Below are 23,380 nucleotides of genomic sequence, written 5' to 3' on the forward strand. Positions count from 1 at the left end.
ACATGTACGGCTGCATAGCAACCATGAGAATGTCAAGCCATCTTCGGACAACATAGTTGTCATACCGTATCATGATTCCGTCTCCCTCAACATTACATCCCTTGCGAGTTATTTTGGCTTGAAAGTGTTTTTTTTTTTTTTTACTGTTTTCAAATTGAGTGGATTGACCACATTCAAAGTCGTGCCAAAAGGTAGCACTTTAAGGCATAAGTCCGCAATTGTATCATGCACATGTGCTGTGGTTTATTCTATTCCTTAAGTTGTGGTTTTTGTTATGTGGGGCAGACTGGACGTTGCTTGAATGGGTTGTTGTTTCCAATGCAGCCCCCAATAGACGGATTATCTACGACGAATAGAAGGATTGTGTAGGGTAAACCACTAGAGGGCGCTACGAGCGACGCTTCACCACTAGGGGCCGCTGCTGTCGCATTCCGCGGGTGACGTCATTGCTCCTTCGGGGAGCATGGCGAGAGCCAGCGCATAGAGATAATAGTAGGAGACAGCGGGAGGTATGGGATGGCAATGCGAAATAGAGTGCCCTTCTGCAAGGCTGTGGTGGCGCTGCGTGCAACAGGACAGACGCCCTCGGTGGCAGCTCTCCACGGCGTTGTATGGCCTCGTGACCGCGACACGCTGCGTCGGCGGCAAAGGGTTTTGGGTCTAACGTTGTGTACCAGTCTTTGAGCGAGTTTATATTAATCTCACTCCGTTTATTGTTCAACTGATGGTTGTCGTTTGAGAGCTCAATTGCTATGTTGTGAGATTAGGGTGTACGGCACGAATACGGCATACGACAATATAAATAAATAAATATAAACAAATGAACTTGCACAATAAATAACGCCACATTATTATGACTTCCCGTGCTGCTACACTTTGCATTATAAAGGCGCTTTCGCGAACCAGTCCATTCACAAACAGCCGTGTGCATCCCGATTGCTCGCAACAATAGCGGGTTTGTGTCACCCGGGGTGGGGGTTTGCGGGTTTCGGTTTGTGTGTGTGATAACAACGCTCTGGGGAGCCGCCACAGAAAGCGCCTGTCCTGTAGCCCGCAACGCCACCACAGCCTTGCAGAAGGGCGCTCTATTTCGCATCGCCATCCCATGCCTCCCCCTGTATCCCACCATGCTCCCCCAAGGAGCAATGACGTCATCCGCGGAATGCGACAGCAGCGGCCCCTAGTGGTGAAGCGTCGCTCGTAGCGCCCTCTAGTGGTGTACCCTACACAATGGCTAATCCGTCTATTCATCGGAGATAATCCGTCTATTGCGGGCTGCATACCAGCTGAACTTACAAAAGAGCCATATCTCTAGCGAGCTTATTGAGCATCTTCGCCAATGCACCAACTGTGAGCTTATTTTGAACGAAACCGTGGTTTTGTTAAAGGAAAGGGATAAATGGAGAAGACTTTTGAAAGAGACGGTGGAGATAACGCAACCCGCGAACTGTGTAAACAGGGCATCCTTTCTCCATCTCCTTCCCCTCCAGGTGTTGTTGAGTATTTAGGAAACTTCTTGTTATTAAACCATTTACTGTGTTTGAGAATTTTCGTGGTTGTCTGCGTGTCCTGTGTCTCTCGGTTATTCGTTCTTTCATCTTCACACTACGGCGTGTCTGGCCTGGTGAGGTTTAAATCAAGCGAACACAAGCACAATCACAAACCTAGGAGTGTGTGTGTATGTACAATATGTGTGATCAGAGACACCCTTTGAGCACGTGCGCGCTGTGGGTGTAATATTTTGTTTGCGACGCTAAGATAAGTGAGAAGTTTCGCGACAGGAAAAGGGAAATATGGGAGGCATATCTGATCTTGGAGTGAGTGGGAGGGGGGGGGGGGGGTGTAAGCAATGTGTATATTGGTGTTTCGGATAAGGAAAGGGAATGTATGTGTGATTTTAGGCGTGTCGTGCCTGTCAATAACTTTCATTGTTGTTAGTGCGCTACTTGTGTTGCCTCGTCCACCTTGTGGTTTTATCGCTTTTAGTTGCAATAATCACACACGAGCAGGGTTGTAAGAAATTATGAATGCCATTGCACAGCTGAACGTCCCACATGGTTGCTGGCAGTGCAGTTTCGCTGCCTAGCACGTGGCACCCCGCAGGTAACGATTGCAGAGCACATGTACAGAAGAATTAGACAGGAACCTGAGAAGCGCGCGAGTCTTGTGCAAAGGAAACGCAAGCACAGCGAGATCTGCTTCCCCAGTTCTTGTATGTGCTCATTAGTTGCTGCTATACAACTTCACTGATACTTCACCACTTACGATCAAGCTGCACTGCATCACATAGACATTCTCTCGTTCCCGCGGTGGTCCCACGAACATGTCCACTCTGAGGAGAACGAAAGATAGATTCTCATGTAAGCAATTTATAGAAGTACCCAAAGGAGGCAATAAAAACTACGAATAGGCTTAAATACTAACTTGGCGCGACTGCATTGTGTTTGTGACGTGTGCAGTTCCGCCTGCTCCTTCGTTTAGGTTCTGGAGGCGCAATCTCTTATGCACATTAATTGTATGCCATATTGCGAGGTTCATAGTCATTATCGCTTTTCTTAGTTATGCGTGGCGTTCAGCTGCTTCCAACGCAGTCGTATCAGTTGAATACTCACACTTGAACAAACTCTTCGTTATAAGTCGCACTGGGGCAGTTAGATGATCGCAGTAATGTGATCCCACTAATTAATGAATGGGCTCATTAAAAATTCGATTTCAAATTCCAGAAAAAATCCCAATTAAAATTTTGTTTCTTTCGTATTTTTGCCCTTCCCAGGCATTTTAATGCGTCTCCGGACGACTAACAATTGATTCATTAAAGGAGCACGTCATTAGCTAATTTTAGTATATCGTACTCTATCGCCTTTGCGTACGTAAGGGATAGCGTGGTGGTTCTGCGCACTGCACGAAGCTCTCTTTATGTTCTGCGCGAGCGCTGAACCACCAGGGCTATCCCTTGCGTACGCAAAGGCGATAGAGTACGATATACTAAAACTCACTATTAATCGGATCTGAAATCATACTTATTGAATCCTTAAACAGAAATCATCTAACCCGCAGTAAAAATGAGTGGAGTAGCCGTATACGCACTCGAAATGACACTGGAAATGAAATGCACATACACAGGAATACACTTTGTAGACTAATTCAATAATTCAAGTCATTACTATGCGAATTTAATTCATTAATGACTCAGTAGGAGCATCAGTCCCTGGGCGCCATCCTGGGTTGCAAAGCGTCATACCAGGTGGCAGCACCCTCGTCATCATGGCGGCTTGCGTGGAATACAGAAAAAAAAAGTGCTAGCGAGGCTAAACACGCACGCACAGAAAAAGCATGCATCACAGGAATTTCAAGATGGCCAATCACCGCTAAATCGTCTACGTGCACTTCTAAACATCAACTGCTAATCATGGACATGAACACTGCGCATCGCAAATGGCCTAACCACTGCAAATCGCGGGCATTAATACTGCTCATCGCGACAAGACCTAGACGAGTCAAGCATGCACAGAGAAGATTCAGGAAATTCCTAATGCTAGGCCTAAGTGGGTGACTGCAGGTATGGGAAGGTCAGGACAAGAATGGCTCTATGCTCAATATGCTCAAACATATTCTGTCGCACGAGAAAAAAACACAGAGCGAGCACTCACACATCTGCTAGGCATTTGAACAAAGGAAAGCGTGCACAAAGAAGAGAGAACCAGCCCTAAAAGAAACACACTCGAACAAAGTGGGGGAGAAGCGCTTTTCTGTATTCATCCGCACTGAAGTATTTCCACACACAGCACTCAGTCAAAAAGAATCCTTGTCATAAATGCGCTCGTCACGAAATCCATCGCCAGAGATCCACCCGAAGCAATAACGCGTCACTTGATTTTTCCGCCAGGGCATCAGGAGTTCTGCGCTGTCATGGGTCGTGACGTCATCCGTTGCAAAGGTCGTCCAGAGAGGACGGCCTCACAAATCCCCTTCTGTTGTTCATTAAATACATTAGCCAATTATGACGTCACTCTTTATGGAAATCCTGCATTAAAGCGAAACCCAGAGGGAAGCGCACCTACACCACCACCGTTGCCTTCAGCTTCCCCTGCAGTAATGAAGCAGTAGTCCCAGAGCCGTTTATAGAGAGAGTTTGGCCATTAGGAGGAGCCTAACTTAAAGCGCGTCATGCGACGTCACGGCTGAACGACCTCCCTCGTCGTGCTCTATTGTTATCCAGTCGTCAACCGGTCGCCGACGCCATATTGATGCTGATCGTTGTTTACAATCCAAGGAGGGAAGACACCAGACACGTGCGTACGTCTTGCTTCGAAAGCCTTTCGTCATTGAACTCTTTCTGTTTGGCAACAAACCCAAGCAGCACAATGTACGGAAAGTCGAGTGCAACAGGGGTGGACGGGTGGGTGGAAGACCTTGAACAGACTCGTCAGACTAAAAAACATTGATAAGATACATACCGTCCACCCCTATTGCACTCGACTTTCAGTACATTGTGCTGCTAGGGAAGCCCCCTTATCACTGGCGCCTGTGGGTCATAAGCCGGTTATTCCTGTAGATTACATTCAGCGCGGCCACGAAGCTGTCGACCAGCTGGCTGACAGCATCAATATGGCGCGGACTAGATGGCTGATAAGCGGATTCCGCTCGGATTCAGGGTTTTTAGGCGGCGCAGTGACGACGCTGACGTTAAAATAGGCTCCACCCATGAGGCGGCAAAAGATCAGAGAATGGCCAAACTCTCCCTATAAATGGCTCTGACTAGTCCGCCAAACCAACACCACCTAGACAGACAAGGCCTCTCCATGCTTCCCTCTCCCGTGCGCTGACGTCACGCAATCCCGTCCGGCTGCTTCGTTTGCTGCCGGGAGATTCTACATTGCTAGTTGCCCGCGTTCCACTGCGTGCGTGATTATTTTATGATCGAATGAGCTTACATTCACTAAAAACAGGACAGCACACACACAGAGTGCTACTTTCAACACTTTAATTCATAGACATTGAAACAGCTATTGTAAGCTTCTTAGTAATGTAGCACGTTTGACCGACAAGCCCGGGTGCCAGGGCAATTATGACACGAGTCCGACACGGTCTTCCTTCTGAACCCTCAAAGACAAAAGTAATCACAAAAGCTGTCAACTGTGTCCATGATATTTTCCTTGTTGTTCAGCTATCACTCGACCTTGCCCACTGAAGAAGAAGGAGATGTACACATATATCAACACGTATTTAGTTCATGAAGTGCAGCACTTTCTAGAGGCACTCGTCGTGAAAATTCAACACATCAACATAGGTTTGAGATCTTCACCTTAAGACAGAACCAATCACAAAAACATCACGCTATGTTGACCGCAAGACAGGGAAGGAAGTCGTAGTTACTGAAGGTCACGCGTCTGACTCTTGATGGTTTGCCCTGTATCTGTTCACCGCTTGCACCAGTTATTTGTCTACTGCAAGCACGTTACAAGAGACACGTGAGAAGAAAATAAAAAAGAGAAATTAAAAAAAGAAAACGAGCACTGAAGCAAATGCAAGGAAGTGAATGCAGGCAATGATATCACAATGTTCTCAAATGTATCAGACAAAATGTAAATCAAACTCTCTTTTTTTTCTTTTCCCATTTTTGACCCGTTCCACTCCCTCTAAAATGTATCTGCAACAACAGGGTCAACGACAAGGACACGGTAAGGTGTTCCTTCTAACCAGCCTTCAATGACATTGACAAGGAAGTCGTCGTTGAACGAGCATCATTTAGTGCACTGTATAATTACTATGCGCTTGAGAGAAAAAGACTGAAAAAAAAAGCATGCTATTGAATTGACATTCAAGGCCCTCAACGAAGCAAACATTGAGCAACAGAATGTGAAGCTAGCGTTTAAGATTTCCTGCACCTATGTAGCCGAAACGCATAACTTTGTTGTCAGTGCTGCTCTTTATGAATCGTAATTCGACAAGTTCTGCATGAGCAGAAGAGAACAATCAGAAATTCCGCTCCTAGAAATTCAGGTCGTCAAAAATTCGCTGTCATTGCTCAATACATTCGGGGGGAGGAAGATAATAGTGAGTTTTAGTATACCGTTGATAAAGTTATCGTCTCTATCGGAACCAATCGCACTCGTGCGTGACTCAGAATCTTATCCACTGATTGGTTCCGGTTGATACGGTGAGACGCTAGCCAAGTTATCAACGGTCTGCTAAAACTCTCCAATAATACGTGTTCAACTCTGGACATATTCGGAAACTTTTGTTTCAACACGGTCTAGCTTTAAACACGCAGTTGAACACCAAGCTGCCACAGATCAGTTGCACAGGAAGAAGCAGCAAGCAACTTCTCAGAAACAAAAGATAACACTCTACAAGGCAAATACTAATAGTGCCATTTAAGCAGAGCGTTCTACGGGTGCCATTCATTACGTAGTCAATGTAGCATCAAAATCTGTAATTGTACGCCTCAAAGTACAACTTTTGCACGTATTTTGAAGTATGCTGCTGACAGATCGTTCTAGAACTGTTCCGGACGAAGTATTAAAAGCTACAGCTAAACGAGTAGTAAAGCTATTCAACTCACCTTTATTCGTGCTTTCGTATTCTGGTAACAGAAGAAGCGGTAAGTTGCTCGTCTTGCCGCTGTATACGCAATTATTCCATAAATTATGTGCACAATCACCGCAGTACGATCCCATTCTTCGGAAGTACACGCTGGTTCGCTGTTTCACATCGAGAAAACGGGTGAATTCGTCTTCGAAATAGCATCTCTGCCGAACACAACCACAGCAAGAGGATGTTGCTTACTGCATTGGCATGGCTGCATTCTGAACAACACCCGGAATTGTACAGTATATCTTTTGATTTAGTGCGTAAACAGTTTTCTTTAATCCTTATTTTTCTTTGTTGCGTAAATGGTCTCCTAACATCTGCACACTGCCACAACGTAATTCTCACAAGGAGAGTAATTACTGTATAAATTATACAGAAGACACTAACCTCGTCACGTCCAGATGCAACAGTCTTGGAAGATAGATTCAAGGAAAGCACTGCAGACTGCTGTAGGCGGAGGTTCTTTGTACTCAAACTGAGGGGTCCGTCTCATAGTCTGCATTCTTCAAATACGACTGGCAAAATCCGCTGCCAACCATACCTGCCGCTGCGGTTGAACGCGCAGTATCGTACGGAACTGAATGCCCGCCGATAAATCTCGCTTTGACGACACAACCCAGGCATGTCAAAGTCTGCGTACCTCGATAAATTGGTCGTTGTTCCAAAAGATATAAATAAAGAAAACTTGGAAACACACACACTACACTAACGCTGTGAAACAGCGCGCTGGATCCCGAAAGTCGTCGTAGGTCGTAGCTCGTAGCCTCGTAGCTAGTTCTTTCCACGGAAGTCGCTAATTGGATTATCGCAGTTATGAAACAGGACGCAGATTTCGAAGTATATACATACTTTTTATTTCCAGACATTGTGACAACAGTATATCGACAAGTTGTTGTTGCTCGATCACGTGACAGTATTCTGTGCGCTGATTGCATGGGCGATTGACGTCATCCCAGTGGGATGACCAGATGAGTTTTCTATATATGCGTACGTTTTCTTGGTTTGACGCTAGGTTTGGCAGCGTCGGCGTGAACCGCGATGTTCAAAATTCGAGTTTACGAAAACTACGAGGTGTTGAGGCATGCATTCTCGTATGTGAAGTCGCTTTTGTGTATTCTATCGGTAGCCACTGCGGAAAAGTCTCTCCAGATTCTGGTCAGAGACCCTTTAAAGGTGTGTACGTTTTTAGCAACTTCCTCTATGTCGCGATGGGAACACAGCGAAGCGTCCTGAGCTGACTAATTACACGGTGATATGGTGCCAGCGGCACAACTACTGGCAGGATGCACTTTAAAGGGGTGGTATGCAGGTTTTTGGCAATTTCGTCTACGTCGTGCTGGGAACATACCCAATACCCCATCAAGTAATCAGTCAGCTCAGGACGCTTCGCTGTATTCCCAGCGCGACAAAGACGAAATTGCTAAAAATGTGCACACCAGCCCTTTAAAGTGCACCCTGCCGGTAATTGTGTTGCTGGAACCATATCACCAAGTAATCAGTCAGCTCAGGACGCTTCGCTGTGTTCCCAGCGCGACATAGACGAAATTGCTAAAAGTGTACACACCAGCCCTTTAAACTACACCCTGCCGGTAGTTGTGTTGCTGGAACCATATCACCAAGTAATCAGTCAGCTTAGGACACTTCGGTGTGTTCCCAGAGCGACATAGACGAAATTCCTAAAATTTGCACACCATCCCTTTAATGTGTACCCTGCTGGTAGTTGGGTCATTAGAACCATATCACCAAGTAATCAGTCAGCTCAGGACGTTTCGCTGTGTTCCCAGCGCGACATAGACGAAATTGCTAAAAACGTGCATTCCACCCCTTTAAACGGCACCATGCTTATATGTGCACTTTTCAGATGGCTGCGCCGGAAACACAACAAAGCGGTCCGTGCCGCGGTCTAGTTTTTTTCGTTATCAATAAATAGATACCCTGTCCACCCCACATACGAGGGTGAGGGCGTAGTCAATAGGCCTCGGGTTACTAAAGGCCTCACGTGTCAGTGTCTTCATAATTTGCGCAAGCCTCGCATGCGTCATTTGACCTCATTATGAGTGCACCCATAGTGACCTCACACCCCTCATGCCTCACCAGTGACTTCACTCACACAGACCTGGCGCCCCTCAAACCTCATGAGTGCACTCACAGGAGGTCGCATGAGGGCCAAAACCTCATGAGTGCACTCACAGGAGACCTCATGAGGGTAAGAACCTCATGGGTGCACTCACAGGAGACCTCGTGAGGGTGAGACCTGACGAGTGCACTCACGGATGGCCTCATCACGTGCTTGCCCTCACTCACCCTCATCTCAAAGGCGTGAGGTGAGGGTAAGGGGCACTCATGAGGGCCCTCATGAGTGGGTTCGCCCAGCTATGCCAATCTCTATTATGATGTTGATGTCGGCGAAAAACAAAAAAATAATCGGGAGGTGCTGTATCATAATTGCCGCATATAAGCATGGAACCTTTTCTTTTTTTCTGTACGGATAGCCATAGCCATTGCAAACGGGCATTGCTGATCTGCATTAAGTCGTTTTTCTTTTTCTCCTTCTTTTTTTTTCTCTCTCTCTCGTACGCGTCGATACTCTTTCAGTACTTTGTCAGCCCCCCTTTAGCAGCAATAAAGGAGGTCATACGCACAGGCAGGGATGGCTATAGCCGACGGACAAGGTTCCCGTCTCCGTAAGTAACGACCACTCTGCTTCTAAATTCCCAGATTGCACCTTTGCTCCTTGTAGGCGTCCGTCTCTTGCTCATTCTATTCTTCAGGATTCCCCAGGCGTTTTCGATAATGTTTAAGTCCGGGCTCTGCCCAGGCCATGTCAGCTGCATTACGCAGAGGTCATCAACAGGGCGCTACTCCCATTATGCCGGGCCATACTCCCATATCTGGACGGGCCGTTCACTGATGGGTACTACCATTTCCAGCACGATGGCAACTCCGTCCATCGAAGCAAAACTGTCCAACGCCTTCTCGGCGGCCTCGGCTTAATGCAGCTGACATGGCCTGCACAAAACCCGGACTTCAACACTATTGGAAACGTCTGCGGAATCCTGAACAATAGAATGAGCAAGTGACGGACGCCTACAAGGAGCAAAGATGCACTCTGGGAATTTATAGAAGCAGACTGGTCCTGACTACGTAAAGACGTGGACCTTGTCCGTCGGCTATACGCATCCCTGCCTCAGCGCATGGTTTCCGTTATTGTTTCGAAAGGGGGGCCGGCAAAGTATTAAAAGAGTATCGTATCCCCATTTGTATTTTTGTTTGTGCTCAAGGGTACGTGCTCAAGGGTGCTTTTCTTGCGCTTCTGTCGAATAAAAAAGAGATGAAAAAAAAAAACCTAAGCCCATGCAGCCCGTTCTCATCTCAACTAATCTTGCTGCAGAACAGGATGTTTGGCTTCTATGGAAGTCATTGCTCCTAAATTCTTTGGCACTTACTCATTGGTCATCACCTTTCCAGGCCCTCATAGGTTGCCAAAGACTGGAGGGGGCCTAGCTTCTATGGCCATCATCGGTCTTTCTCACTCATTGGTTCATAATTCTATGACTCATCAGTTCAGAGCCCTACCACAGATTAGAGAGTTCGGCCTCTAATGGCTATCATTGGTCACTGGTCAACAATTCCGGGACACTCTCTCACTCGTCAACTAACAGCTCATTGACTACTATGACCATTCATGGTCAGCCCACTCCGTATTTCAGGACACTCACACCCCCACGCAATTGAAATTTCGCTGCCTGTGCACTTTACCAGATAGCACACGCCGTGCTTTACCCCTTTCCACATACCGCAACCATAGATAAAAAACAGGTTTAGGAGATCCAGGTTTACTGAGACCAAATGCATCACTTGCATGCAGACTTAACCAAATGCATGCAGACTTAATGTGGTGCTCTTGAGGATCTGGAGCACATTCTTCTTCATTGCCCTCACTACGAACCTTCCCGAATCACACTCTCCGAGTCTCTTCGTCAGCTGGACTCTCGCCCTTTCTCCCTACCGAAATTGCTTGGTCCCTGGCCCAATCCAGCCCAGCAACGCTCTGCGCTCAAAGCTCTTCTGACATTTCTGGACACCATCGGACTTCGATCGTTATTGTAAAGGGGCTCGTTATTTTATTCCCCCCATTCCACCAAGCACTGGGGTAGAGTATCGCCTGTTGCGATGAAACTCCCCACTCTCCAAGGCCGAAATAAAGTTGTTGTTGTTGTTGGTCAGTAGAAATGACACACAAAGTCGTCCACATGGAATTGCTTTTTTCTTCCCTTTCATTGTCCAAGAAAAGAAAAAAAAAACACATGAAAATCGCTTCTACATAGTCCATTGAAGCTCATGGCAATTGATGTTCTGAGGCTGGAACACATAGAAACGACAAATACATACAAAGCCTCAAGTGCCTAAGTACAATGTAAGCACCTAGACCGATAATCCAGCAGATGTGGGTTCGAGTCCTACAGCTGGCTAAAACTTTCACAGTCCATGGAAGTTTACTATATCGGTATCTTCCATAAGTGTAGCCGTCAAGGTTGTTGTAGAGGGGTCGCTTATCGCCATGGTGATCGAAATGATGCGCCGTCTTACCCTGTGGCGCATCCAGAACGTTTTACTCCTGAACTATTGAGTTGGGCTGTGGGCAAACTTTTTCCGCTCAAGTATAGTTGTAACGAAAGTCAACGTACTTGTCATATATGACGCCATCAACGCCTCTTTCCTTCAGATTCATAATGATGGCGCTGTGGTTATTGTCTTCTCCCCAGCAGAAGAGTATCAGATGTTTCCCTTTGACGAATTGTATTAGAGACAGGTTCCGTAGCAGGTCTTCCGTGTGAACGTTTACTCCCTGAAAAGAATTCCCGTGTGAACGTTTTACGTTTTTCCAAATATTTAATGCCCATATATACTTGTGTAGGACATTTCAGGTGTTCTGGCATGGTATTCTGATACGACAAATTATGACTCCAGATGCTCCATTGTTGAATAAAAAGCACATAAGACAAAAAAAGGATATCACAGCATGACTGTGAACACTGCCTGTTTTCCCTTTGCGTGTTCCGTTATTCAACTCCAACGTGCTTGCCCATTGTTTTTACACTGTCCAGACAGGCATTCGAACCTTCCTAAGGCTTTGAGAAGGAAACAACGACAACTTTATTTAGAGCCAAACTTTACCCGAATCATACATCATTTCTATTTGACTCGACGTCGTGGTTCCACGAAACAATGTTTATTGTAGTAGTCGACCTTACACCCGCAGAGACCTTCACGGAACTTCGGAGCAGGCTGTCCGCACTTTCCCCCTACATCCCCCAACCCAACAACCACGTTCACAGATAACATATTCGTTTATTCATACGTTTCACACTCGTGGTCCTCGTCCACGGTCCACCACATTCCTCCCTTCAAGGTGGGAAGTACCGCGTCGGAGGTTTGCGGTTTCTTTTAGGGTACCGCGGTGCCCTGGGAAGATCTCTCTTTGGGAAGATCTTGGGCCTGCTCCTCTGATGTCGCCGTCGTTGTGTCCGTTTCTGGCCAGGGCAAGGGTTGGTTTTCAAATGGTCAGCATGTACTCTGCGTTCCCTACCATCGGTTAACTGTACTTCGTACATGGCTTTGCCAATCCTTGCGGTAATTATTCCTTTTGGCCAGTGGCGTTTGTCCGACGGATCGGCAGTCCAGACCAGGGACTGAAACCGAAACGAATATCGGTTCGGTTACGGTTCGGAGAGGCGATGACGGTGGCCTATCTCCATGGCCGCGCCGGTGGAAGCGAGGCAGGTGCTCCAGGCGCGTGGCCATCTTCGTCATTGTCCACGGCCCGCTACAGTGCCCCCCCCCCCCCCCAGACGCGGAGCTGCGAGAAAGAAGAACGTCGAACTACGTCTACATCGGAGGGAGAGAGCAAGAGCGCCCGTAGATGACGTGCACTACTGGACGTATTCGTGGTACGGCACAATACCCGTTGCGAGAAGCTCTCGACAGAGAGCCAACGTATATTCTACACTCTAAAATCGGTACCTTATAACTAGGGTTTGTGGTTTTCGGCATTTATTTTCAACCCAGTTCGGGGGGTGTTTATCGGCATTTATATTGGGGACTATAACTCGGCTTTTTTCGGCATGTATATTCCGCCCAAAAAATAAATGCCCGAATACGGGCATCTATTTATTTCGCATGAAGGAGAGCCTATTTTGCGGGCGAAGTAACAACGAACCGAAAAGAAGTGAATTGATTCATGGTTTCATTAATGTCTTTTATTGACTGTGCCAAACCAGCAAACAATGAGACTACCTCTTGTAATAGATGCAAGCGTACATCATCATGCTCGCATCTGTCATAGCGGCTCGCTCCTTGCGATTAATAACACGCAGTTTAGAGAACGCGCGCTCAACATTAGTGCTAGAAACAGGAATAGCCAGTATGCTTAAGGCGCACTGCGATAATAAAGGCCATGTGCTGGAACGGGTCGTCCAAAACTGAATAGGAGATATATCCACCTGACGGGCAGGGCATGCAGCATATTCGAAAAACTCGCGCTTTATATCATCCATTCGAGATTCATCAACAGAGCTGAGGTAATCCTCCTATAAGCGCTTACGCACAACGAAACAAGGGCACAGCCCGAAGATAATGCCACGCTCGAGAAATAGTCGACAAAGGAAGATTCCAAGGGGATTTCCCTTTGCGGTTCCAGGAATGGCAGCTGTCAGGATACGAGAAATTCGTATTTTTTCGGAATATTCCGAATCTGAAAAAAATCATTAGGGGGGTGTTTTCCGGCATTTTTCGGAAAATGCCGAAAACCACGAACCCTACTTATAACGTACCTTATATCGAGCTGTGCTTGGTAAATATCATGTACAGGTACATCAGTGTTTTCCCACAATTGCTTTAAGAGGTACTGGGAAGACAAACAATCTAGCTTTATATGTATGAGGTACAAGCATATTTATGGGGTACACGGTCAGTTTATGAGGTACCGTGACTTGTACCGTATAAAGCAGTACAACTTGCTCAAGCGGGACAGATGAGGGGCGAATCGTTGGGCGTCAGAGTCGCGGCCTGGGGTGCCGCAACCGGCACGGGAGCGAGAGCTCGTAGGGTCCCAGGACGTGAGGCTGCGTACCCGTGAGGACTGCCGGGAAAACTGCCGAGACGCCAGCTATTGCGTGCCGTGGCGTCGGCGGCCGCGACTGCCGAAACCGGCAGGCGAGCACTTTGATCTGGTGTCGCGGCCGGCTGCGAATGAGCGTCGAGATGCACAAAGGAAGCGGCGGGTCGTGAGTGTGCCGCGGTCCGTGCACAGCGCAGGGCGGTCCCTGGAAGCCGTCAAGTGATAGTCGGTTAGAGGATGGCATGACCAGTGAGCGGTCGGATCGTTGCATGGTCGTCCGAATCGGTACCGTGGAGGGGGGGCGGTACGGGAGCGGTCGGCGAGTCAGTCGACAGAAGAAGGGCAGTCGTGATGTTGTCGTGAGCCGAATAATGGCGGTGGCTTCCATGCATAGAGCGCTGTGGTATTCCTAGTCGATTTTGTCACAAATTTGGGATGGTGAAGGGCCGAATTGCTCCGAACTTGATGTTCATCGCTCGGGTCACCAAATGTATAGGACGATAGTTTTCCTCCACATGACTCCCGACCGGCGATGATGGTATGCCACGGAGAGGCGATGACGGTGGCCTATCTCCATGGCCGCGCCGGTGAAACTGAGGCAGGTGCTCCAGGCGCGTGGCCATCTTCATCATTGTCCACGGCCCGCTACAGATGTATCTGCAGGCTGCGTGGATGTCGCAAAATCAGCCAGAAATTGCAGGGAGGTAAAAATGAAAAATATTTATCTGTTGCACTCCGAAAGGATGGTGCAGTGCTATCTGCCAGGTCGAATAAAGAGTGAACTCTTTTTCCGACGCAGTTGCAACATAACCTGTAAAATAATTTGTTGAGGTCTCTATTATCTTGTGCACATTCATTTCGCTCGTGCTGTAAGAGGTAGAGAGCGTATTTTCAGGCGTTTGCCTTTTCGTCGGGGAACGTACAGATGCTGTCTTTCCGTGTTCTAAGCACGTACCAGGACGAATGGGACCCATTAGTACCCAATGTTAGTGCCTTTTTAGCCTTTTTGGCGATTAGTGCGTTTTTTTTTTTAATCGGCGCCGATATTGCCTAAACGGGTACTTTCTTGCTACTTCGTGTTTATTTCATAGTTTTTGCAGCGAAAAAAAAAACTAAAATAAAGGCTCGTAATAGCCGATGGCTCGTTTCGCCGAGCTACATCGCGAAATGCAAGTGTCTCCCTTTTTTTCTTTTTTTTTTCGCCTGCATTCGTTTCACCCGGTGCAACTGAGGTGCAACACCGTTCCTGCCCTTCCAGTTTGCTTAGTGGTGACCACAAATGTATACAAGTTGCTTACAAGATCTAATTAAGTTACAGCTACATGACTACAGTAATTAAGTAATTAAGTTACAGGAAAAGTATAAAACAATGTATAAAAGTATACAAATGAAGCAATGTCTGCTCGGTGTATGCGAGTGAGATTGGAGAGGGCAGCTTCCTCGGCGTGAAGATGAAGAGGGAGCTCGTCAGCTTCGACCAGCGTTTCGTCAGTCCCAGATGCTTTGGGAAGCCCTAGTGCTAGGCGCAGCCCCTGGCGGTGGAACCTTTCGAGCAGCTGCATCCCGGATGTAGATGGTTCAATGTAGAGGAGGGCGTACTTCAGGCAACTGAGAATGAGAGCTTTGTAGAGTACCAGCATGCTTCTGGTGTGGTTGCCCCACGTTTTCCAGCAGAGGTGCTTCAGAATTGCAATAAGAGACCGGCAGGTGGCAGCCAGGGAGTTCACCTGGTTTGCCCACTGTAGATGGGAATCAAAAGTAATCCTGAGATAACGAGAGTGTTTGACTCTGGCAACTGGCGTGTTGTTGAGGGAGACAGTGGGGAATGAGTTGCCGATGTGTCTCCCAGGTGCGGCACAGCCCACGACAGATGTCTTGCTGGTGGAGAGTTCGACACCCTTCGTGGACAGTGTGAACTGTAGGTGATCCTGCGTTATTTGAGCGGAACGTTGAAGGGTCGGCTTCTGGCAACCTTGAAAACATACACAGGTGAGAACTGATGTTCTGAGGCTGGAACAACATAGAAAGGACAAACACATACAAGGAATCCAGATATAAATATAAATAATTAGATAGTATATATAGCATATATATATATATATAGTATATATATAGTATAGATAGTATATAGATATAAATACAAACAAGTAATCCAGAAGATGTGGGTTCGAGTCCTACAGCTGGCTAACCTTTTCAGTGATTTTCATCTTTCATCGTACACAGGTGTTCTCTGCGTAGATTAGAAAGTTTGGGGAGCAACGTGAAGCAGGTACATTCAGGTGAATGTCGGAGAGAGACAGGTTGAATAGCAGGGACGGAAGGACACCGCCCTGGGGAACACGGCGAAGGAGGAGCCTGGTCGTGCTGGTGACGCCTTCCATTACTACTGCCATGGTGCGATTCGACAGGCAGTCTCGTATGCATGCGCCTAACCGTCCGGTGATTGGTGTGAGACATGATCGAATGCCTGTCTGGCGTCTACGAAGAGGACGACAGAAAGGCACCCCTTTGCTATAGCCTGCTGTATGGCAGCTGTGATCACGGTGAGAACATAAGCTGTGCCCCTGCGTCTCCTGTACGCGCAGAGGTGTTCGGGAAGCGCGTTAGCTCTGTTTAGAGCCCAGGTAAGCCTGCAGTGCACCAGCCGTTCGAACACCTTCCCGACACAGGAGAGGAGAGCGAGTGCCCTGAACTTGATGACGCTGGTGGTCGCTTTGCCGCGTTTCGCGATGGGAATGATCTTGGTCTGTTTCCAGTCCTATGGAATGGCTTCAGACGTCCAGATGTTGTTGTCGACATCGAAGAGTTTCATGAGGGCTGGGCGACCTAGATTTTGAAGCATCAGGTAACTAATTCCGTCACTGCTGCTGGAACTGGAGCGTCGGCAATTCTGCAGTGCTTGGCATAGCTCGTTGAGTGTGAAGAGCTGATGCTCAGGTCCGAGCGGAAGTGAGTTGCACTGAGTAGTGCAACGAGTACTGAGTTGCACGAGGTGCAGTGGGGAAACTGTCGGGTAAGGGCACGATTGACAGGGTGTCAGCGAATGACTCCGCAAGATCGGCAAGCGTTTAGTTGGAGGAAAGGGCCAAGGACGCCAGTGGTCTCCTCACTGTTAGTGTACATTCGATTGACTTGACAATGGCCCACATTTTGGACGACGGCGTATGCGGATTCAGGGAGGAAACGAAGGTGCGCCACTGATGTCGCCTAAGACGAATGGCGTGCCAGCGGAAAGCAGCAGATATCTTCTTGTGGGTGACGATGTCCTGTGGGGAGGCACTGCGCTGGGCCCTTCTCTGGACTCTACGACTAGCAGCCCGTAGACGAAGCAGCCTGAGATCGGGGCGTGGCTGCTTAGGTGATACTGTGACTCTCTTGGTGGAGAGCTTTGCTCCCAATTTGATGGGCCCGAGAATGTCGCCTGTTTCGCAAAGGAGTGTGGTGTGTTTGCGGAAGAGGTTCCAATTGATGTGGCTGACTTGGCGGAGCTGTTGGCCGGTGGAGTGTGGTGGAATCATCTTTATCGGGTAGTGATCCGATGCCCAAGTGTCTGGCTGTGCTTCCCATTGGAGTGCGATGCCGGGGGTACACAGAGTGACGTCGATTGCACTGTGTTAGCTGGGGTCCTGTGGAAAGTGGTGCTGTCATCATTCATGAGGACGAGGTTGGTCGAATCCAGGCAGTGAACGAATTTGATTCCCTTGTGGCAGTTGTTTGCATTGACCCAAAGCGTGTGCTTGGCATTCAAGCCGCCACCGAGGATGAGAGGTCCGGGACAGATCCGAAGGAGTTGGTCAAAAACGTCAAACGCTGGGAACGGCTTGTCGCTGGGGCGACAAGCCGATAGAAAGCGATAGGAAGAGATCACCGTGACCTTTCGGCGATTCGCCTGTAGCTTGCAGGCGGCGAACTCGACATCCGGGGGGCACAGGTGAGCGAGGTGGATGTGCCAGTGTACAATGTCCGTTCGAACGAACACAGAGGCACGTGGACGACCGTCGGGTTTGCTGGACGTTGAATGATAGGCAGCGTAGGGCGAAAGTCTCAATTGAGAGCCGACGAGGCTGTCTTGGATGAGCACAGCGTCGTATCTGCGCTGCGCGATTTCCAGACGTAAGTCATGGGTCTTGTTCGATAGACTGTGGGCGTTCCATTGCAGTAGACGTGGTGAAGGGGCTTGGAATTAAGTTCCGTTGCAGAGGCCTGGGATGGCGGTGGTGCTGAGGGGCGTTGTAATTGTGCTACAGATGCGGTATCGCTCATGGTGGGTTGCGGTGTACAGTGATGAGGTAAGGTGATCTGCCGTTCCAGGACTCGACCTCGATTCGTTTCCTGCAGTTTCAATCAAACGCCTTTCGCGATAGCTTGGATGATGACGTAACAGGCTTGACTTGTGGATAAAGTCTGTACCCTTGTTCGCGTAGGATACCATCGAGTGTTCTCTACCAGGTCATTGACCAGGTCCTTAACTTGCATAGGTGTTCTTCCGTTCTATAGAAACCTAGTGGCTGATCCATAATCGATATACGGTAAATAATCGATTCCGTGTACTTGTGAGCTTCCTACAGCAGCCACAGGTGTATGCAAGCTAAACGAAGCGATATATGGTCTGAAGCAGTCTGGAAGGACTTGGCACACTCGACGGTATCCGACGTGAACAAGGGTACAGACGTCTAGAGACTGACAGGTGTGTGTTCGTACTTAAATCCGGAAATGACAAAGTAATTCTAGGAGTTTACGTTGACGACATGTTGATGTTGGGAAACAGTCAACGAGCACTGAAGAGCGTAATCGACGCTCTTGGGAAGAAAACTGATTTGAAGGACCTTTGAGAGCCAAAGTATATCCTACACTCTAAAATCGGTACCTTATAACGTACCTTATATCGAGCTGTACCTGGTAAATATCAGGTACAAGTACATCAGTGTTTTTCCACAATTGCTTTAAGAGGTACTGGGCTAGACAAACAATCTAGCTTTATATGTATGAGGTACAAGCATATTTATGGGGTACACGGTCAGTTTATGAGGTACCGTGACTTGCACCGTATAAAGCAGTAACACTTGCTCAAAACCTTATTGTGCTTTCAGCAAGGGTTCTATGCACTCATATAATGCATGTACATCGCACGGACTCGGGGATGAAGATTAGCTGTTGATTTGCAAATATGATTGTTTCATTCACGGCAGATGATAAAACGTTTCCTGTGTATGTCGTCAGCTAAAGAACCTCAATCGTGGCACTTTTGTTTAAATTGTCTGCGTTTGTTTCAAATATATTACGAACACGGGCTAGACAATGAGCAAAGAAAATGCCGTTCTGTATACGTAATGTTTATTGCTTATTGCGTATTTACATTGATAAAACAGAAAGAGATTGAACTCATTTCGTGTGTTCGTGAAGAAGGCAGCACCACATTGAAAAGTACAGAAAATCGATCAGAACATGCCGGTCGTCCTGGACCAACAAATATTTAGGACAAACACTGACGAAGAAGACAGATGACACACGCTCAACTGCAACGAGACAACGAATGACGACCCCACGAGGGCCAGCCTCTCTAATCCCCAGAAAGGCTCGAGTTTAAGGCCTTCAGTGGACACAGACGAGGGCGACACATCGGCACAACTGGGAGCGATCAAGTTCGACAGACAAGTGATACTGTTAAATAAAACAAAAGTGAGGCAAAAGCTACACCATCGGGAAGACTGTACGACTCTAGATATGTTGTTCCCAACCCAAGTTTATAACGCTCACATACAAGTATGCTGGCGCTAAGCGCGAAGTACGTGGCTATCGGAACAGTTGATGTCCGCGGATCCATATATGGCGGGTATTTTTCTGTCTGTCCCTGTGTGAGGAAGAGCAGCGGATATTTGTTCTGCTTCATGCGGATCCTGTAACGGAATACCCCCATTTATTCGGAGATTCTTCAAAAAGACAAATGCAGGTACATTACATGGTACAGATGTCCGGGTGGAAACACGAGAAAATGATGTATCTCTGTCCTGCGAAGTCCAGCACAGTTTTCAGGACAACGTCCATGTAGCGGTTGAGGTCCAAGTGTGAATCCATTTCCCACGTGCCGTCCTTACAAAAAGTTGAAAACAGGATGCAGTAAGAGGTCAAGGGTGGAAGGAGAATTTGGTGAAGGATTTCTTGTCTTAGTACACAGGTTGTTCCAGTAACCATGTCGCAAAAGAAGCACGCCACGAAAAAATATGCGATCACGACATTTATGTGAACTTTTGTCACGAGCTTCAAGTAATTTCATCAAATTTTAACCAAAGTATATTTAATTTCTTGAACTGAACTTGGAAGTCTCCATAGCCAATCTAGCGATTTTCGGAAATAAAAAGCGCGTGTTTCGATTTTGAGAAGTTGGAGACCTCTAGTTGCAAAATGCCCCCACTATTCACCACCTACAACGAAACTCACGAAAAGCATCCGAAAGAACAGTGGAATCACCATGCCCGCCGTGGTGTAGGCCGAGACCATTAATAATATTGGCCGGATAACGGTTTCTGTCATTTTTTAGTGTGTCCTTTCCGCTGCAGCCCCCGAAGACGTTAGGTCACTCTAAAAATACATAAATACAGACACAGAGACTTTAGTCCCCCCATATAGACATTTCTTGCAAGCATCACTCGAAACGTAAGCCACGGCCACTTGCGCGCGACGCGTCGCTTCGCCAAGCGACGCGCGCAAATGGCCGTGCGTAAGCTCATACATCTTACTATTTAGTAATTAACATTACTCCGCGTAGGTCACCATTACGGTTTTCAATCGTCAAAAAGATCCTGTGAGAGAGCAAAAAGTGAGGAGCTCCACTTTTGTACCACTTTGTGCCACTTCCCTCAAGCTACGTGTAGTCGTCTATTGAGACTTGGGTGGGGGGGGGGGATGCAGTGGCGAGTGAATACTCTCTTCGCTTTGTATGCCATTACAGAGCAAATACTAAAGAAAAGGCAAAGAGCTCGATTTGATGAGGATGTCCTTTACATACGTTCTGTGTATTGATAACCGACCTCGGGCATTTCTTTTATTCTTTAAAGATTTTTTTTATGAAAAAGCAATGAGAGCAGTATAGACGTTGTTTTTGCAATTGGGTTCTACCGCCAAGCGGGCATCTTCTCGAAGAAAGTGTGAAACGACAAGATGAATAATTACATAAAATTACAGTCGACCCCCGTTTATCCGGACGGTGCCGTTCCCGGCGATATCGTCCGGATACCGGGGCATCCGGATAAATGAAACGACCGAATAGAAACGTCCTACAGAGCAAGGTTTAATTAAAACACTGAAATCTCGTCAATGACAGCTGTTACATAGTAGTGTAGGCACTCGATTCCTGCAAACTTTTGTTAATTGCATTGAGTTGAGCCACGCTGTTGCGCTGCTCGAAGAATGTCAGTGCGGACGCAAAGTGTCAATGTCGGAGCCTTGTTTCTCACTGGCGCAATCGCCACCGTCTTGCTGCACATCATCGGAGGCAACAGCAGCAATCACACCGTCATCAGTCATAGCTGCACACGCGTCATCATCCTTATCAACGTCAACGTAGTCAGAAACCGCAGCATCATCTACGGCAGTCGCAGTGAGCCTCTGCATCAGGGATCGCAGCTCAGCTAGGGGAATGTCTTCATCGCTTCAATGTCTTCATCGGAAGCTGAAGTCCGGATAAACGAGAACAAAATACATGGAGGAAAATCCGTTCCCGTGCCTTTTTTCCGGATACCGCGGGATCCGGATAAATGAAGTCCGGATAAACGGGGGTCGACTGTAATTAACTATTTAATTAGGCTATTTCGGGCAAAGGCGAGATAGCAGAATGAGAGATTATCCTAGTTGAAAGCCATTCCACGTTTAAAAAATCCCGAAACACACACGTGCTTTGAGATATCCCGAATTTTGATATGCATATGAGCCAAAACCGAAACCGCGGCGTCCGGGAATGCTGGGAGTACAGCGCTCATTTCAAGTCAGAGGGCCACGTGATCTGGAGCGATGGAGATGATTGGAGTAGGTGCCGATCTGGGGACTAGATAAACTACTTTCCGGTTCATATAAGCCTCCATCGGCGAAGGTGATGCGCTCCTGACGCGCGCTTTTTCAGTTTCGGCTCATTTGCATAGCAAAATTCGGGGATGGATATATTAACGCATGTGCGTGTTTCAGTATCTTTTAAACATGGAATGGGTTTCAACTGGGATACCTCTCATTCTGCTATCCCGCTTTTGTGGAAATCCCTTTAATTAAAGAGTTAAGTAATAAATTTTAGGTAATTAGTCCTATTGCGGTCGCATACTTTATTGGACACTATGTCCGCCTAGCGGTATAACTCAACTGCAAAAACGTCATCTATGCTGCTCGCGTGGCTTTTTAATAAAAATTCTGTAGAGGATAAAAAACACACTGTATAATAATGCGGGGTTACTTGAAGACATGGCAAAGTTGAGGAGAGTTTCGGTTTTCGCTGCCGTATTCCGTTACTGAGAGATGTTTTGCATATCCTACCCCAGGATTAAGACTGTCAATATTTTGGCCCCGAAGTGTCGTCTTCACTTCATGAGGGCAGTATTGTTGAAGCCACACGCTACGTTTCAAAAGAGCTCAGGAAAAATAATGCTCTTTTGCGCCTTATATGTGACTTTTGGTTATGCGAACTTCCAATTTATCCGCTTTTGTTGCTGTGGTACTGAAATATGACATGTCTGTTGTTGCACAGTGTCACTGCTGTGTGAAAATATGTGCATTTCTCAGGCTTCCGCATCTTTCAGTGTCCAAATCACCTCTTCCTTGCGCAAGTAGAAGCCAGCCAGATGGGCAGTGTCGTTATCACACTGATATTACACTACGTGGAACCCAGAAGCTGTAATTCAGTATTGTTCATGCCTCGGGTTATACCCCTGCCACACCTGCACGAAAAACGACATTAAGTGCGTAACGAGTTAAGTCCTAATGTCATTCGTGCCGCTCTATACGGAGATACTTAATGGCATTCGTCTGAATGACAGTTTCCGCGTAATGAGATCGCCACAACTCATCCGCCCATTAAATGCGTACCCTCTCTGCCCTTGTATGAGCAGAAGAGCAATTTAAAACTTGCATAAAGCCACTCTGTAGTGCGCAATTATTTTATAAATTACACAAAAACAAGCACTATTTTTTACAAAATGCGTGGCGTTGTTAACCATTGCTTTTTTTCCTATTTGCTTTTGGCGTAGACTACCACCTGACAGGCAAGATTACAATGTTCAGTTTTCCGCCATAGTACAGACCGTCGTTTATGAAATAAAGCGAATGTTCTCATTTTGTGAGATATTATGGGTATTTTCAATCTATTTGAACACGTTTACGCTCTCCAAGTACCGCATCTCTTACGCGGCTAACGGGAGACCCGCATCGATCATCATCGCGTTTATTGTCATTCCGGTCTGACGTGTAGCACGACTATTGGCACTCGGGACCCAACTGACATTACACGCTAATGTCATTTTATGTGACCGTGTGGCCGGTATTAATCAGCGCTGCACGTCGTTGCGTCAGGTGCCTCAGAAACACACACGTGTGCGTGAACGGCACTGATGATCTCGCCTGTGCTGTAGCGGCAATGAGAGGTGACATCATTAACCGTAAGGCCGCCAGTTTGGTATCTATAACTTC

At 47.2% G+C, this 23,380-nt stretch overlaps 1 protein-coding gene across 2 annotated transcripts in view; it reads right to left on the minus strand.

Moving 5' to 3' along the window:
- LOC135388573 (glycerophosphocholine phosphodiesterase GPCPD1-like) overlaps positions 1 to 23,380 on the minus strand; it is a 305,097-nt gene that overhangs the window by 7,933 nt on the left and 273,784 nt on the right. For both annotated transcript variants that reach the window (XM_064618194.1, XM_064618193.1), the window contains 4 exons: positions 19,674 to 19,804; positions 19,476 to 19,611; positions 11,283 to 11,443; positions 2,266 to 2,332 (listed from right to left, as the gene is read on the minus strand). In XM_064618194.1, coding sequence (XP_064474264.1) covers positions 2,266 to 2,332; positions 11,283 to 11,443; positions 19,476 to 19,611; positions 19,674 to 19,804 — 495 coding nt within the window. The remainder of the gene's footprint in view (positions 1 to 2,265; positions 2,333 to 11,282; positions 11,444 to 19,475; positions 19,612 to 19,673; positions 19,805 to 23,380) is intronic.

The sequence above is a fragment of the Ornithodoros turicata genome, chromosome 3 (assembly GCF_037126465.1).
Source record: "Ornithodoros turicata isolate Travis chromosome 3, ASM3712646v1, whole genome shotgun sequence".
Lineage (NCBI taxonomy): Eukaryota > Metazoa > Arthropoda > Arachnida > Ixodida > Argasidae > Ornithodoros > Ornithodoros turicata.